The sequence below is a fragment of the Triticum dicoccoides genome, chromosome 3A (assembly GCF_002162155.2).
Source record: "Triticum dicoccoides isolate Atlit2015 ecotype Zavitan chromosome 3A, WEW_v2.0, whole genome shotgun sequence".
Lineage (NCBI taxonomy): Eukaryota > Viridiplantae > Streptophyta > Magnoliopsida > Poales > Poaceae > Triticum > Triticum dicoccoides.
Genome location: NC_041384.1, coordinates 706,449,984 through 706,468,786, shown reverse-complemented (window position 1 = coordinate 706,468,786; position 18,803 = coordinate 706,449,984). Strand labels below are relative to the sequence as shown.

The window sequence follows — 18,803 nt, the reverse complement described above, 5'->3', positions numbered from 1 at the left end:
AGGCAATGATAAAACCATTTGCAAAAAGAGGCTTATTGAGCCGATCAGATGGTGTTACCATGGTCGGAAACGACCAAGCTCCCCAATGGTGTAGCTATGGTTCAAGTCAGCCAGGTCCCCAAATGAAACCGTGGCATTATGCCGATCAAGAGGCATGGCAATGGTTTGGGTTCGACCAAGCCCCCAAGTGATTCTATGGCCTTAGGCCGATCAAGAGGCGTGACTGGTTCAGACTTGACCATGTCACCAAGTGATCTGGTGGCTTTCGCCTATCAAAAGGTGTTGCATTGGTTCGGACACGACCAAGCCCCCAAGTGATGTTTATAAATTTTTCAAGGGGTAAACCGGAGGCCGCTTTAAGGTAGAACAGCTCCGTGTAACCACGCATGATGTAAAAGAACAGAGACCCCGCTTTATGAAGCAGAAGCCCCCATGTGATCAATAATATGTGAGGCCAGTAAGGCGGGATACCCATGTTTGAACCGCGCATTATGGCAGCAGGTCCTCTTTGACAATTTTTAACTTTTTGCAAGAGATAAATTCTTCTTGAACTGGGATCTTGAACCGGATATTGAGAGCTTCAAAGCTTTGTGGGAGACATCTTTCCCTTGAACCGGATTTTAAACCGGAATCTTCATTTTTAGCCGGAAATTTTCTGACGGCCTTTAAACTCGAACTTGTGAGAAGTTAATTCCTTTTTGAACCGGACATTTTTAAACCAGATTTGAGAGTTTCAGAGCTTTGTCGGAGAACAAATTTCCCTTGTACCGGATTGTAAACCGGAATCCTTTTCTGATGACCCGAAACTTCTTCATTGAGCCGGGATTTTGTAACTGTCATATACTTTCTAATCCGGAAATCTTCTGACAGCACGATGTGAATCCGGGACCGGGTTATCTTTCCCTCCAACGTATTGGGGTTCTTGACTTCACTGAAAACCGGCAACGTTTGCTAAGTCATATCATTGTAGCCCCCAAGTCTCAAGGTAACTCGAGGAGTTGGCTTGAGATTCTTCATATTTGACCGTGATATAAACCGGCATAACTTGTATATCATTGGTGTTGATAGCACGATGTGAATCCACAGAAGGTTGAGGTAACTGCGGCGGGTTGTAAATGATCCCGTATGAGCCGTGTCAGCAACTCGGCCAATGGTTCCTTCCAACTGGTGATTTGAAGTTAACCAAACTATAGTGGCGGCGATTTGTGCACCTGCCCATTGAACCCCCCAGTGCAGACGGCGGTTGATAGTATATGATGATTTGCCCCCATTTTGTTGAAAGAAAAACCGGGCTACCCAAGCTGTGACTTGCTCATACTCAATAAACAGCTCATGCAGACAGGTGCGGCCTGGTATGTTCATGTAGACCAGGCCGCGAGATACGGACGACAAGGACGACCGCAACATCAGAGGAAGCTCGGACAGATGAGTAGGCCGTGGCATTGTAAGCTGGTGCGGACGGGGAAGATCGGCACCGGTGTCGTAAACCAGCTCGGACGGGCGAGTTAATCGCGGGCGCGGTCCTGGCAAGCTGATGTAAACCGGGCCACAGGGACGGCGACCTTCTCACGTTCATTCACCGGGTGGTAGGACACGGACGAAACGCCAGTGCAGAACGTTGCTAGCGCATGCTCCGTGCCCGTAACATAGCGCCTCATTTGTAATGAACAATTGTCCTGCATAAACAGTATTGCAGACCAAGGCAAAGATAAACTGCTCTTTGATAAAAATAATATGTGCTAATAAAATATATTTCATATGGGTATCACCTGATGTGTTTAGGCCGGAAATAACCCGCCATGAAGTTGATGATAACTGTATGAAGCTGAAATTAATGACGGGTGAACCGGCCGCAGTGTGGTAAACCGGTGCGGACGGGTGAGTTGGCCGTGATGTTTGTAAACCGGCGCGGACAATGAGTCGGCCGCATGCGTGGACGCATGAACCGGTGGCCATGGCGGACGGGCGAGTCGTCTGTGGTGTTGTAAGGTGGTGCAGACGAGCAAGTTGTCCTCTTTGTTGTAAGCCGGCGCGGACACGAGAGACGGCCACAGGGTTGTAAGCCGGCGCAGTCGCGAGAGACGGCCACGGCGTGGTAATCCGGTGCAGGAATCCATTGAGTAAGGACAACCACCTGTGCCAAATAATGTTTGGCGTGTCTTCATCTCCATGGTGGAATACCACTTTGTGATGGATAATTTTCCTGCATATAAAAATATGCAAAACCAACATAATTGTTCTTTTTACAAAAACAATATATGTCAAAAATAGATTTAGATGGATATCACCTGATTTGTAAGGATGACGAATGGTCTGTAAGTAGCGTTCATATATATCTTCTAGTAATCCCAAGCGGACCCAAGCATGGGCCACTCCAAGGCGGCTCAATACAATCGTGAGGCCGATTGAGGGTAGCGGGGTGCGGCGACCGATGGGTCGATGAAGGCGATTTGACCGACGCGCGGTGTAGCGTTCTCCATGGTGGTCTGACTGGGCGGTAGGCTGGCTCAAACGTGATTGTATCCTTGCAGCAGCGGCTCAAAGCAACAGGGACGGAGGCGGGTCGCGCCTCGGCAGGAACGACTCACAACGGGATTAGGCGGGTCAGAATGGCAAAGACGACTGTTGAAACGCGGGATCAACCGGGCAGCTCGACGGAGTCGGAGCGCGGGTGGGCTGCGGTCGAGGGCCGGCTTGAAGGTAAAGCCGTAGAAGTAACCACGGCTCGGACGACTAGCTGCTCAAGTTAAAGATGATGGAGGCCGCAATAGCGACTCGGAGTAGTCGAGGGCGACGGCAGCTCGGAAGAGGCAGGGCCGAGACCTACAAGGCGGCTCGACGAGTACCGGCGGAGGCAGAGACGCCGGCGGAGACCACGGTAGCAGCGACTCGCGGTGGCGGAGCGACGGCTCACTAGAGACAGCAGCGGATCGGCGACTTAGCAGTAGCGGCTCCACCGCTGCAACGGCGGCTCTCCGAGGCGGCAACGATGGCGGCTCTAGGCCATGGCGGAGACAGCCGCGCAACAAGGTCAGCTTGAAGCGTAAAGGCGTAGGTGAGGCACGGAGGCGGCCGGCGGAGGTGAGTGCATGGCAGGGGAATCCGGGTCTGGACCGGCTCTGTTTCCGGGTCGTATCCGTATCTATATCTGAGTCATGGCCTTTGAGGAAAAGGCAAAGGCGGAGAGACACTCGTACGGAGACAGTGCTCGAAGGATCGACGACGTCGGCTCAACGGAGTTTGAGGATGAGGCCACGGATAAGGGTCTCTTTGATTCACAGGATTGTCAAAATAAAGGAATAGGAAAAATGTAGGAATAGGGTGACATGTCCCATAGTATCCTACAGGATTTAAAAGAATGTTTGATAGCATAGGAAAAACAAAGGAATTCTACAAAGAGGTTTGAGTGGATGGAAATTTTTCTCCAAAATGTAGTACAAATGGATCATATGGAAAAATTCCTAAAAATGCCAATCCTACGAATCAAACGAGCATCACAGAAAAAATTCCTAAGGGTTTAAATCCTCCAAAAATCCTATGCAATTCCTTTGAATCAAAGGAGCCCTAAAAACATGGCGGCGGGTCAGCGGAAACTCCACGGCTGAGAAGTTCAGGTCGTGGCCACTCTTGACGAATCTGAATTTGGGCTTCTCTCGTGGCCAAGTCTGATTCCGGGTCGTTGATTTGCAATTTCAGGATTGGCGACTTGCTGTGTCGGCGGTTTAGAAACGACGATGAGGCCGCGTTGACTTCGACTTGAAACGGCGGAAGAAAACCGGCGACAGCGGCTCGGGATCACTCGGAGGCAGGCCCTCTGGCCGATGTATATTGTTGATATACTAAAACTTTTGACCTTCAGAAACGTATGATTCTCCTGACGTCTGAACAAGCGCCTGATCGGAATTCCATTGGTCTCGGCGATTTTTTCAATAAATGTTGGTGGAACAGCCCATAACCCTGATTGCCTTGAACCTGAAATCTCACAAATCTTCAAATCTAGACTGATGAACGTGACACGGATGCAAATCCTTTCAAACCAGCTTTTCTTCATCCGGGAATTGTGAACACCTCAATCCCTAGGAGAGATCCCTTCAAGAACTCAACACCACCATGCGCAGGCCCCACGGTGGGCGCTAACTGTTGTGGAATTGTCACGGCAGATGTCCTTAGTGTCAGGACTTAGTCGCGAGGCCAACGCATCTATGTGGTAGCTTGAGAGGGGTTGAGCGGGATGAGAGACGCGAGATTTTACCCAGGTTCGGCCCCTCACGGTGGAGGTAAAAGCCTATGTCCTGCTTCATTGATATTGATGATGATGATGATCACGGTTACAAGAGTGCTCTATCTTGAGAGCTATTGTCTAAACCTAACTTATCCAACTTGTGGAATTTGTGAATCTTGTCCCCTTTTGGGGAGCCCTGCCCCTCCTTATAAATGTTGGAGGGGCAGGTTACATGTAGAGTCCTATTAGGATTAGGACTAGTCTATCTCTAATACAAACCGGATACAAGTCCAGGTCTTAGCTCCTTGTAAGATAAATGTTCCTCAGGCCTTTCCTCTTAAACCGGCCCACCATTAACCTAAACCGGCCTGCTGGTCCTTGGGCCTTGTCATGCATTTGGAATACGCTCTGGGTCACTAATGAATCTTCAGGCTCGTGAATCGTCATGCAAGTGAACCGCCAGACACGTAAACCGCCAGACATGTAAACCGCCAATCACGTAAACCGCCAATCCTCTGGCGGTTTACCAATGAAACGCCTAGTTCGGCTGGGTTATACTTCCGACCGGTTTACGCCGCGGGGTATATCCCCGACAGGGCCGCTGAATCCGGCTTTGACCGCTGTGTCGCGCGTTCTTTCATTATTATTGCGAAGTTTGTGTTTGCTACGTCGAGGTTTGCCATTGCGTTTCGGACTTCGGAAGTGCATGGATCATTAGCTTTGTTGCTTCTATGAGCGAGCCAACTGTCTCTCCCGCGCAAAAGCGGGTCATCAGAGCGGTAAGGGTTGACATGGATTTTGGTTTTTCTTGACCGATGTGGCGGGCGAGCCACTCATCCCATACGCTGTGTTTGAAGGCTGCTAGGGCTTCCGTGTCCGGACAGTCGACGATTTGGTTCTTTTTAACTAAGAACCTAGTCCGGAGCTTCCTGGCTGATTCTCCGAGCTGTTGAACCATATGGCTTAAGTCATCGGCGTCTGGTGGCCGGACATATGTGCCTTGGAAGTTGTCACGGAAGGCGTCTTCCAAATCCTCCTAGCTGCCAATAGAATTTTCAGGCAGACTATTTAGCCAGTGTCAAGCTGGACCTTTGAGTTTTAACGGGAGGTATTTGATGGCATGAAGGTCATCGCCATGGGCCATATGGATATGTAGAAGGAAATTCTCAATCCATACCACGGGATCAGTTGTTCCATCATATGATTCGATATTTATAGGTTTAAACCCTTCTGGGAATTCGTGCTCCATTACTTCGTCTGTGAAGCAAAGAGGGTGTGCGGCGCCTCTGTGCTGGGCCACATTGTGGCGTAGCTCCGATGGAGTCAGTCTGCGGTTTTCGGCCCGGGAGTGACTATGCTTGTTACATCTGACTAGATAGTCGTCGTAGCGTGTCGGGGCACGTCCTCGCGATCCGTAGATCAATCTGGTATGTCCTGTTCTGTTGTCCAGGTCTTGTCGAAGGTCCTATGTATGACCTCGAGCTGTTTTGCCTCTGCCTTTATGATGAGGTGGGGCTGGCTGGTGTTCGGTTTGAGTTGTCGCTTTATCCTGACCACGTGGTGGTCGGTCAGCCGCATTGCGCGATGATGGTATGTGCTCCGGCGCCTCGTCGTCGAACTGAGGCAGTAATTTGCGCTTCGGGTAGCTTTTGGCTAGGTGCTTGAGGCCATGTTCTTCGGCTACCAGGACATCAGTCCATCTGTCGTTGAGCAGATCTTGGTCAGCTTGAAGCTGCTGCTGCTTCTTTTTCAGGCTCCTTGCAGTCGCATTTAAAGCACTCCTGCTCCTGGGGTTCCTTAGGAACGATGAAATCCTTGCTGCCGAAGCTCGCCTCAACCTCGGAGAGCGGAAGATAATTACCGTTCTCCAAGTCTTTTTGTGTGGCCTGTCCATCAGGGCTAACTTGCTCGTCTTCCCGTTTGTTTTGTACAGCAGTTGCATCGACGGGGTCTTTGTTGTATTCGGCACCTTCCGGAGCGCTATTTTCCCCTGTGCCAGTATCGCCGTATATTCCATGACGTGACTTAGAGCGGGTCGCTGACGCCAGCGTTTTGGTTGTATCACAGGAGGTTCGTCCTCAACTGGATCTTCTTTCTCATCGTCACTAGTTCTTTTAGGTGTATCCACCATGTACATGTCGTAGGAAGAGGTGGTCGTCCAGCGTTCAGTAAACGGCGGGTCTTGGCCCGACTCCTCATCGGCATCGTCGTCCATACCGTTGATGCCTTCGGAGCCGTAGTCGAGCGTCTCGGTTAAGTCTTCGACAGTGTGTATGAAGTGGGCGGTGGGTGGGAAGCAAAATTCTCCGTTATCAATCTCCAGTTCAAACCGTATACAGTTCGGTTGTGAGTCCCTCGCTAAGGATAGTGCTCTTAATGAGTTTAGCACGCCGCCCAAGGGCGAGTGTCGGAAGATGTCTGCGGAGCTGAATTCGATGATCGATGACCGATCAAGCTCGACGCACGCGGACGCACAAGGTTCGGAGCCTGTAGCCAGAGACGAGTCCGTAGCTCCGGTGACATAGATGTCACTTGAAGTTAAGTCTGTGTGTGGCTCCAATGCCGCTGAGTCTGCGGCTTCCGCAGCGGGGTTAAGCTTTTCGTCTTCGGATGGCGCGATCTGCTCTGGATCTATGGCTAGAGCAGCTACAGGTACTATCTCTTGCGTATGGACTGATGACAGACTTACGTCATGTTCATCCTGGTGGTAGGGAGCGGCTGCCGTGGTCTCAAATCCATCGAAGATCAAGTCTCCATGGATATTTGTGACGTAGTTCAAGCTTCCAAATCTGACCTGGTGGCCAGGGGCGTAGCTTTCGATCTACTCCAGATGGCCAAGCGAGTTGGCCCGCAGTGCGAAGGCGCCGAACATGAAGATCTGTCCAGGGAGGAAGACTTCCCCTTGGACGGCCTCGTTATAGATGATTGAAGGAGCCATCAAACCTTTTGAGGACGGCACAGTGGAACTCTCAATGAAAGCACCAATGTCGGTGTCAAAACCGGCGGATCTCGGGTAGGGAGTCCCGAACTATGCATCTAGGATCCATGGTAATAGGTGACAGGGGACACAATGTTTACCCAGGTTCGAGCCCTCTCTATGGAGGTAATACCCTACTTCCTGCTTGATTGATCTTGATGAATATGAGTATTACAAGAGTTGATCTACCACGAGATTGTAATGGCTAAACCCTAAAGATCTAGCCTGACTATGATTATGGGGGATATCTCTCTACGGACCTAGCCCTCCGGTTTATATAAACACCGGGGGGATCTAGGGTTACATAAGGTCGGTTACAGAGAAAAGAATCTTCATATTTGGTCGCCAAGCTTGCCTTCCACGCCAGGAAGAGTCCCAACCGGACACGGGTAGAGTCTTCGGTCTTCGTATCTTTACGACCCATCAGTCCGGCCCATATCCAATAGGTCGGACACACGAGGACCCCTTAGTCCAGGACTCCCTCAGCAGCCACCCTTTGTGAGCTGCCTCCCCTCTCCCCTATGGCCCATGTAGTCCCAATATTCCCCCGGGGCGTTCTGGTAACCCCTCGGTACTCCGGAAAAAAGTCCCAATCACTCGGAACTATTCCGATGTCCGAATGAAACCTTCCAATATATGAATCTTTATCTCTCGACCATTTTGAGACTCCTCGTCATGTCCGTGATCTCAACCGGGACTCCGAACAAACTTCGGTCATCAAATCACATAACTCATAATACAAATTGTCATCGAACGTTAAGCGTGCGGACCCTACATGTTCGAGAACTATGTAGACATGACCGAGACACATCTCTGGTCAATAAACAATAGCGGAACCTTGATGCTCATATTGGCTCCTACATATTCTATGAATATCTTTATCGGTCAAACCGTATAACAACATACGTTATTCCCTTTGTCATCGGTATGTTACTTGCCCGAGATTCGATCGTCGATATCTTAATACCTAGTTCAATCTCATTACCGACAAATCTCTTTACTCATTCCGTAATGCATCATCCCGTAACTAACTCATTAGTCACATTGCTTGCAAAGCTTATAGTGATGTGCATTACCGAGAGGGCCCAGAGATACCTCTCCGATACACGGAGTGACAAATCCTAGTCTCGATCTATGCCAACTCAACAAACACCATCGGAGACACCTGTAGAGCATCTTTATAATCACCAGTTACGTTGTGAAGTTTGATAGCACACAAAGTGTTCCTCCGGTATTCGGGAGTTGCATAATCTCATAGTCAAAGGAATATGTATAAGTCATGAAGAAAGCAATAGCAATAAAACTAAACGATTATTATGCTAAGATAACAGATGGGTCTTGTCCATCACATCATTCTCTAATGATGTGATCCCGTTGATCAAATGACAACACATGTCTATGGTCAGGAAACTTGACCATCTTTGATTAACGAGCTAGTCTAGTAGAGGCACACTAGGGACATTCTGTTTGTCTATGTATTCACACATGTACTAAGTTTCCGGTTAATACAATTCTAGCATGAATAATAAACATTTATCATGATATAAGGAAATATAAATAACAACTTTATTATTGCCTCTAGGGCATATTTCCTTCACAAGGGACACAGCGTCTGGATGACATATTGATGAATTTGAAAAACTTTTTGAACACCCGGTTAGTTTGGATGTAATATTTAAATATGAAATTTTGTTCCATCAGGATATTTGCATGTTATTTATGGACAAATTGTGTTATTGCTCTATCATCTTATAATTATTTTGAGTGCTCCAGACACATGAAAAAAAAACAGTGGTGAATGTTTGATGGATAGGGTTGAATGGCCGGCTCCCGTATTTGTATCCCTGTATTGTAAGCTCGATCTTGGGGATACCGTTGGACATGCCCTTACCACTAGCAAATAGGTGATGCATTCGGTAACACAGTGTCGCCTTTCTTGCCAGATATCTTAAAAAATGGTGCAATGTATTTAGGTCTTTGCCCTTGCAACCAGGATAACTCCCAAAATTTGGCTCTAGTTCCATTGCCAAGCATTACCTTAGTGGTCGTTGTGAAGAGGTCACGATCACCATTGTTGCATGGCGTTCCCATACAACACCAAGGCCTAGACGGGTCATCACAACCAAGCCATAACCATCTTAACCAAAGCGCCGTGGCGAAATTGCCAAGATTAAGAATTCGCAAACCACTATACTCCTTGGGCTTGCAAACTTACTCCCAATTTAATTTTGTACTTGCCATCGTTCGTCTTGTCGGTCCCTGCCCAAAGATTTGCTCGCCTCGAGCTTTCAATATTGGGAGGTCGAGTGGTGTAATATGGTAATGACCACCGCACCGCCATGAGTTCCATCTTAACCAAAACGATGTGACCTACATAACAACATGCTCCTGCCCAAGGTGCTAATTTTCCTGGTGCTTTTTATCATCTAAGGGTTGCAAGTGGATACTCATTAGTCGTTTGACCATATAAGGCGAACCAAGGTACCGGATGGGGAAGGATGAGCGGCATGTCAGGAAGGAATGAAGGATGCCATAAAGATCAATGCTATATTTCTACGAGATCACTTGCTATAGGATGATCTTTTATGCTCCTCCATAAAGGTTAGAAAAACAAAAAATATATGTGCTGAAGATTGATTATAATAGTAAACCCCCCTATGAAAAACACAATCATTAGTCGTCCAACTGTCCAAGATCATTCGCGAGGGCAATAATTTTTGTCGTCGCTGCCTCCTCTTCACCTAGTTGCCCTTAGCCCTAATAGCCATTCTTACGTCAAGATGGAAGAGGTGAGAGGAGATAGGGTGACTCGGCATCTCTTTTTGTCAAAAATATTGACAAAATAAACTTCGACATCACATTGAATGGTGGTGGGGAGTCAAGCAGCTGATATGCTCAACGTGCAGCCAATATCTTCTGTACTTGATTATCTCGAAGTGGTGAAGCTGGTTCTGCAGGGTGCATGGCTAGGGGCATCTGAAGTGGCCGAGGGTTGGTGTTGCTCTTCCAAGTAGTTGGTTTGGAAAAAGCGACAAGAGCGGCCTTGATTCGTCGGTAACAAAGGCATCCATCCCATTTATATTAGTTAGTTATATCAATTTTATGTAGCTCCCTCCGTCCACTAACACAAGGCCATGTGGCAGTGGATGGCTAGGTCATTTTGTAAAGAAAAGGCTAAAAGAGTTGGCAAGCATTCAATTGATGATGATGATGATGATGATGATGATGATGATGATGAAGAAGAAGAAGAAGAAGAAGAAGAAGAAGAAGAAGAAGAAGAAGAAGAAGAATTTGGTGAGGCTATCTATCTAAAGCAGGTGTCATGTAGCAATGCAAATCAAACAATTTCAATGCTTCATATTCTTATCGTCTGAATTGAAGCTTCATTGGTGATTTCAACCTTGATGCTCCTCTAGTTAGATAGTACATACTGTAACGTGTGGCAAATCCCAAATCAAACAGATGCTCCCTGAAATAATCAAAACCAATAAAATTCCTTGGGCAGATATCAGATTCGGGTTTTGGAGAAATTGATTTACCCTCCAGCATAAGCCTCATCAACCAAATCTCTGCCATCCGCGACATTGAAAATTCAACAGATATTAGGTGCAATGCAAACTGAATTTTTTAGGGCTAGAAAAAAAAGGTGATGGCATGGAAAAAGGTGGGTAAGAAGAAATGGTGATGGCAGGGTTGGGTTGGTACCAAAACACAAGACTAGAGTTGAAGCACGCAGCAGCATGGAAATGAATGAATGAATGGGGGGAGTGCGACCCGGCCGAACGAAGAAGGTTTGGTTTGGTTTGGCGCACCCACACTCCCGGTTCACTCACTGCGACTCGCACCGCTCCACTCCACTCTCCCCAACCTCCACTCCCAAATCTCGTCTCTTTCTTTCTTTCTCCAGGCGCACCGGCGCACCGCACCCCCGCCGGGCCCTCCCTCCGTCTTGGTCTGCCCCAGCCAGCCAGCGAGGGCGCGAGTGAGCTGCACAAAGAGAAAGAGAAATTCCTTCCCCAACAAAGAAAGAAAGAAACGCGCGTATAAATCCATCCGTAGGCCAACAACGCCTCCTCTGTCTTTCTCTCTCTATCTCTCTCTCTGTCCCGTCCCGGCCGGGGGAAGAGGCCATGGAGATATTCTACTACCTTGTGTTCGGGGGCCTGTCGGCGGTGGTGGCCGGGCTGGAGCTGGGCAAGAGCGGCAAGGACCGCGTCGCAACCCCCACCGCATTCAACGCATTCAAGAACAACTACGTCCTAGTATACTCCCTAATGATGTGTACGTCTTTCTGAATTTCTCTTGTCTTCTCTTCTCTTGAGATGTGCTGCATATGTATGCCTCAACTGATTTCGGATTGGTTTCTGCAGCCGGCGACTGGCTTCAGGGTCCCTACGTGTACTACCTCTACAGCCAGTACGGGTTCGACAAGGGCGACATCGGCCGCCTCTTCATCGCCGGATTCGGCTCATCCATGCTCTTCGGAACCATCGTAGGATCACTAGCAGACAGGCAGTACGTTTTCTTTCTTCTTCTTCTTCTTCTTCTTCTTCTTCTTGTTGTTTTCTTTCTTCTTTTCCATTGGGATTCATTGATTGATTAACTGACTGAAAAACAAAACAAAATCTTGTGGAAAACATAAAGGGGCCGCAAGCGCGCGTGCATCACCTACTGCATCACCTACATCCTCAGCTGCATCACCAAGCACTCCCCGCAGTACCGGGTCCTCCTCCTCGGCCGCATCCTCGGCGGCGTCGCAACCTCCCTCCTCTTCTCCGCATTCGAGTCATGGCTCGTCGCCGAGCACAACAAGGTTTGCTTCTTTCTTTCTTGGTTTGTACTCCACTTCTTGGTTTTAAACCCCTACTCCCCAGTCAGTGTGACCATCACTATCACTGTCAATCAAATCGAAATCAACTCAACCCACTGCGAATGCTAGCTGCTTTTCATTTTCAGCTGCCTTATATCTTTAATCCACCAAAGTATGTATGTCTTGTTCTATATCCACAAGGAAAGGCATCAAGCATTAGATTGTGTACTACACTACACTAGTATAATGGCACCTTTGGAATGTGTCTTGTGTTCTTACCTACCTACCTACCTACCTACGTACCTACGTAATGCTGCTGCTACTTGTGGTGAATAAACTACTACTAGTGATGCTAAATACTCCCTCCGTAAACTAATATAAGAGCGTTTATAATACTAAAATAGTGATCTAAACGCTTTTATATTAGTTTAAAGAGGGAGTACTAAGCAGGACGGATGTTTGACTGTTGACTGCCAATGCCATGCCACAAAGGGAAGGGCCATATAATAATATAATTATGACTGTTGTTTTAGAGGTGTTGAAAAAATTAATTGGAGGATCATGATGTATGTGTTCCTACACTAGAGGAGTAGGATGAGGAAAACCTCACTCACTTTGTCAGGATCTGAAACAAACAAAAAAGACTGAATCAAATCTTGCTCCCCTGCCTGCAAGCTTAAATGAAATCCACCGTCTTTTCTTTTCTTTTGTTTTGTTTCATTAGTCAGTTACCTATCCTTTGTTGTGTCGGTGGAAGGAATAGATAGAGATGAGGAGATGAGATGAGGTGGTTGCCGACTTGCCATTGGCATTTATTTATTTAACAAAGGAAGGAACCATGATGGCCCAGCTTTCTTAATAAATAAAAATAAAAGCTCTTCATTTCTTTCTCTGGGCCAAACTGGGCTGGGACTCACAATTATCCTTTTATTCGCCCTCTCCTCTTTTCTCCATGTGCTGTCGCTCGCTGGAGAATTAATGAACATTCAACTAACTCAATCATCCATCCTAACCTACCAAGAAAGAGAGAGAGAGAGAGAGTCCAAGGATGGATTCAGTACAGTATCTGCGGCATGCATGTGACACACCATTTATTTATTTAGTCTTCTTCTTTTTCTTCTTCTTCTTCTTCCTCCCTCCCCTAATGTAATGGGAGGAGCTATTGTTAAACAGCTAACCATAAAGAAATCCATGTCATTTGCAAATTGCCAAATTATGCATTATTGTTATTGTTATTATATCTTGTTGATTTCTACCTACCTTTTTGCAATGTAACAAGACTAGTAAGTATTATTCACCCAACCTTTTTGTTTGATTTCTTCTTGTCTTGTTTCACACACCACACAGAGAGGCTATGACCCGCAGTGGCTCTCCATCACCTTCTCCAAGGCTATATTCCTCGGAAATGGTCTCATCGCCATTATAGCTGGCCTCTTTGCTAACCTGCTTGCTGACAACCTGGGCTTTGGTCCTGTGGCTCCTTTCGATGCCGCCGCGTGCTTCCTGGCAATTGGCATGGCCATCATCATGTCCTCGTGGACTGAAAACTATGGAGATCAATCTGAAGGCAAGGATCTCATGTCTCAGTTCAAGGTTGCCGCCAAGGCAATCGCTTCAGGTATGCTCGTTAGCGCTTCACTTCATCCCACCCACTGCAACGCAACACAACATTATTAAACGTGTATATATTGTAAACTTAGAAGAATTCGCATTCTAACGCTCATCACAAATCTCCAGATGAAAAAATCGCTTTGCTGGGAGCCATTCAGTCGCTGTTCGAGGGCTCAATGTACACCTTTGTCTTCCTCTGGACTCCAGCCTTGAGCCCAAATGACGAAGACATTCCCCATGGTTTTATATTTGCAACCTTCATGCTGTCGTCTATGTTGGGTAGCTCCATTGCATCACGCCTATTGGCCCGCAAGATGAAGGTTGAAGGCTATATGCAGATCGTGTTTGCAGTATCAGCCTTCACACTTTTCCTCCCAGTTGCCACCAGCGTAAGACCATACTCTTCATTTCTTTCTCTGCCTTTCTAAGATAGATTACTTCTTACTGATAGCGTTTTCGCATGTGTGACGTGACAGCTTCTGGTGCCGACGTCTTCAGTGAAAGGAAGTGGCATCTCATTTGGGGGCTCTCTACAGCTGCTTGGTTTCTGTACCTTTGAGTCATGCGTCGGCATTTTCTGGCCATCCATCATGAAAATGAGATCTCAGTATATTCCTGAGGAGGCAAGAAGCACCATCATGAACTTCTTCCGCATTCCACTGAACCTGTTTGTCTGTGTGGTGCTCTACAATGTAAGCAAATATATTCCTGTGGTGCTTCACTTATCTCCATCATTGTTGATAAACATTATGTTGCAGGTGAATGCTTTCCCTATCACCGTCATGTTTGGCATGTGTTCAATCTTCCTCTTCATGGCGGCAATCTTGCAGAGACGGCTCATGGTTGTCGCTGACCTACACAAGCTATCCACAAGTAACTTGTCTTTCCTTTAATTTGTTCCAGCATTCTAGTCTGGTGCTTTCCACTACTGGAAAATTCCTTTTTGTCAAGTGTTGGCGTCTTTTACCGAGTGCTATTTGTCGGGCATTCGGCAAACATATCTTTGCCGAGTGTCATCGAAAAAATACTCGGCAATAAGGCGAAACTCGGTAAACAGGTGCTTTGCCGAGTGTAGTGGACAAAACACTCGGTAAAACAGTGGTACACAGCAAAGAAAGACCTTTGCTGAGCGCTACACTCGGCAAAAGGGTGTTTTTCCCGAGTGTTGCACTCGGCAAAAGGGGGTATTCACTTCGCTGCATTGTTTTCGGCGTCGAGATTGCATACGACCTCGGATGAAGATGATCCAAAAAGCAAAGTTGTTCATTTTGACAAGACGAATAATCTTCATGTTGAAAACTTTTTTCATTTTAGGCCATATTAATTACTCTTTTTTCCCATGCCAAAATATGGTCTCAAATGCCCAAGGTGATGGCCATATGCATTTCATAGTTTATTATAATGTGCCCATATTAGACACATAGGCGCATCTTGCCATTACAAACAATGTGGCCAAGTAGATTTTCGAACTTTTTTGTACAAAAAATTATTTTTCACTTTCTAAGTGTCAAAATGGTATTTTTTGTGAAGCAAGTACAAAAAACATGGTGCAAAATGGCACCACTCCAATTTTCACAGTAAGTAGACCTTATTTTATACACAATTCCCAAGTTTAATGGGTTTTCTAGATTTTTAACTACTTTTGCAAATTTAAATGACTTTATGTCAATTTCCCGAAAGTAATTCAAATTTGAACTACACATGTGTGATAGCTCTGTCCTCAAAATTAGCAAAAAATATTTTTAGGTACACAAGTAGTCATTATATGGAAGAACCACTCCTTTGGTTTGTAGGATTTTTGTAGGAATTCAATAGGATAGGATTTGCAAAGGAAATATTCCTTTGAAGCCCTTTGGTTTGTAGGAATGGATTCCTATTCCTATGTAGGATAGGAATCAATCCTTCATGTTTTGGAGGGAAAAAACATTAGCCTAGACTCAATGGAAAAAAATCCTATCCTATGCATCAAATGGCATCTTTTTCTCTATAGGAATTGACATGCATGTCATCTCATTTCCTATGATTTTCCTATTCCTATAAAATTCCTATCCTATGAACCAAAGAAGGCCTTCGAGTTTTGAGAGATTCAACCCCTTACCATGAATAGCCGTGACGACTATTTTGACCTCGTTTTGGAAAAAATGAAAGAAAACAAATACAAATTCAAAAAATGCAATCCTTTCGCATGGAGTCTTTTTATGTGTACTAGTTGCAAGAAAAAATACCAAGCTTTCAATATGACAAATTTGAAAAAAATTCCTTCACAAAACGGGCTATCGCGTATGAGCTTTGATGGTTTTCAAGCCAAATGACCAAGGTGAAGTCATATTCATTGCATAGTTTATTAGAATGTGCCCAAATATGGTTCATATAATGCTTATTTCCATTAGAAACAATATTATCAAATAGTTTTTCTAACTTTTATGTACAAACATACCATTTTTCATTTTCCAAGTGTCAAAATGGGTACTTTTTGTGAAGCAAGTACAAAAACCAGGGTGCAAAACAGTACCACTCCAATTTTCGCAAAATTATACCATATTTGATGGACAATTCCCAAGTTTTATGGATTTTCTAGATTTGTACCTACTTTCACACATTTAAGTGACTTTATGTTAATTTCTCTAACGTAATTCAAATTTGAACTACAAGTGTTTGATAGCTCTGTCCTAAAACTTAGCAAAAAATAGTTTTAGATGCACAAGTAGTCATTATATGGAAGAACTTCTTAGAGTTATTAGAGATTCAACCCCTTGCCATGAATAGCCACGCCGAATATTTTGACCCTGTTTTGGAAAAAATGAAAGAAAAAGAATAGAAATTCAAAAAATGTAATCCTTTCGCATGGAGTCCTTTTATGTGTACTAGTTGCAAGGAAAAATACCAAACTTTCAATATGACAAATTTGAAAAAAAATCCTTCACAAAACGGGCTATCGCGTATGAACTTTGATGGCTTTCAAGCCAAATGACCAAGGTGAAGTCATATTCATTGCGTAGTTTATTAGAATGTGCCCAAATTTGATTCATAGAATGCTTCTTGCCATTACAAACAATATTATCAAATAGTTTTAAAAAAATAGTACAAAAATATCTTTTTCCATTTTCTAAGTGTCAAAATGGGTATATTTTGTGAAGCAAGTACAAAACCAGGGTGCTAAACTGTCCCACTCCAATTTTCACAGAAATTAGACTATATTGGATGGACAATTCCCAAGTTGTATGGATTTTGCTAGATTTCTACCTACTTTCGCACATTTAAGTGACTTTATGTTGATTTCTCGATGGACAATTCCCAAGTTGTATGGACATTTAAGTGCATGAAAAAATTAGATAAATTGTTCTGATAAATCCTATTTGTTCTATTGAGTGCATACTTGGACCTTATCCAGGAAAAGAAAATGAATTTCAAACATAAGAATGCCGAGATATGGCCTCGAATATATAGTTTATTGGTTTCTAAATTTCAAAAAATGCAAATGACGTTGAAAAGGCTTGAAAAATGGCATGGTGCCCCCATATGACATCTTCAAGGCATGGTACAAATTTGAGAAGATTTTACAGATTAATTGATATGTAAAATATGAGAGAAAGATGATAAAGAAAACACACAAATAAGCACAAAAGGATGCTTCTTTCCTATTGGTCAAACACCAGATCACATGGATCGGTGACGTGGCGCGGCCATGCTGCACCCCACGTTCGCCTTATCCTAGAGATGTGGCGCAGTGTCTCTCATCTCTTTCGTTGCTCTCTCTCTCCCTTCTCCTCTCTCTCTCTCGCTCGTTGGCTTGGGCCGAAGAAGGCTGCCGGCTCCGCCTACCCAGCAGCAGCCCTCGTCCGCCTCCGGTGGTAGCGACGCCGGCAGCAACAGAAGCAGATTGGTGGTGCGAGCCCTCGTCGAGCGGCAGCAGCACAGCCCCGACCGTCGAGCATCTCTTCAACACCCTTCTTCATCCCGAGCGGCAGCAGCAGTAGCGCTCCGGGCAAGCAGGCCCGCGCGTCACCGGCTACGCGGCCAGGCTCACCTCGCGCACACACATCGATAGAGGTTGCGCTCACCCAACGCGCGGCAGCATTGAGGTAGGCTCGTGTCCTACAACGCCGAAGGAGGCAGCTGCTCCGTGCCCAGCTCTGGGATTTGACCACCATTGTATCTGAGATGGGATTGGGTGGAGCTTTTTTTTTGTTTGTATTAATCCCCTTTACCGAGTGGTGCTCTCGGCAAACCACCTGTGTCACGTGGCTACGCCGCCGTCTGCTCCGTCCGTCTGTTCACTTTATTTCGCCGAGTACTCGCATTTGATACCCGGTAAAGTCTTTGCCGAGTGTCCGAGAAACGAAACTCGGCAAAATTCTGTTTGCTGGAAGGCTGTATGCCGTGTACGCTTTGCGGAGTACAACACTCGGCAATACCTTTGCCGAGTTTAAATCGGCCTTTGCCGAGTTTTTCGGGTACTCGGTAAAGATGGAAATTCTGGTAGTGTTCTGATCAATGTATGTATGGATTCAGAGTGTCCCTAACTGCCGCTAACAACCATATATACTTATTGGCAGAATCACAAGAGATGACCGCGCAAGACGAGCTTCTAAATCCTTGAAAGGCCAACACACTCCCTCCACCTGACCTAGGTGCTGAATAAGATGGAATTGGGGAAAGCAAGATGTTTTGATTGTAATATTTCTTTTTTCTGTAGCGTAGATCAGATGGATATTATTATTGGCTAGGCACGAGGAGATGGATGGATGGATACACCAAAGCTATATATGTTATCAGTTTATTATTGGCTGCTGAGTGAATTGGTATAGTCTATTATTTTTATGATTTCTGCTCTTGTTGTTCATCGGGACGGCATTATTTGTCTTCAATACGCTACGAGTATCTTCGTCCAAGCTATATATATTATCAGTTTTTGCTAAAGCACATCTAGATGTGTCATAAGTATTATATATCTAAGTCCTATGTCATTTATCTTACCTTGAGATTTGTGTGGGTATTTTCTTTTTCTTTTTTTTTCTCTTTATACTTGATTCACTCACTTAGATGTGCAATAACTAAAGCACATCTAGATGTGCCCTAAATCTGAATGAATATTTATCTATTGCGAAAAAGAAAAGAAAAAAAATTTATGTTGTTTTCTGCTTTTTTAATACCAACATAAATTTCAAACCTTTGAATTTTCA

At 45.5% G+C, this 18,803-nt stretch overlaps 1 protein-coding gene across 1 annotated transcript; it reads left to right on the top strand.

Annotated features, from left to right (window-relative positions):
* The first annotated feature begins 11,149 nt into the window (after window positions 1-11,149).
* Window positions 11,150-18,488, top strand: LOC119270358 (molybdate-anion transporter-like). Its single transcript, XM_037552365.1, has 8 exons — window positions 11,150-11,480; window positions 11,570-11,714; window positions 11,844-12,012; window positions 13,357-13,627; window positions 13,747-14,009; window positions 14,097-14,312; window positions 14,379-14,493; window positions 18,177-18,488. The coding sequence occupies exons 1-8, from the start codon at window positions 11,330-11,332 to the stop codon at window positions 18,218-18,220; spliced, it is 1,374 nt and encodes a 457-aa protein (XP_037408262.1). The 5' UTR covers window positions 11,150-11,329; the 3' UTR covers window positions 18,221-18,488.
* Window positions 18,489-18,803: the final 315 nt, after the last annotated feature.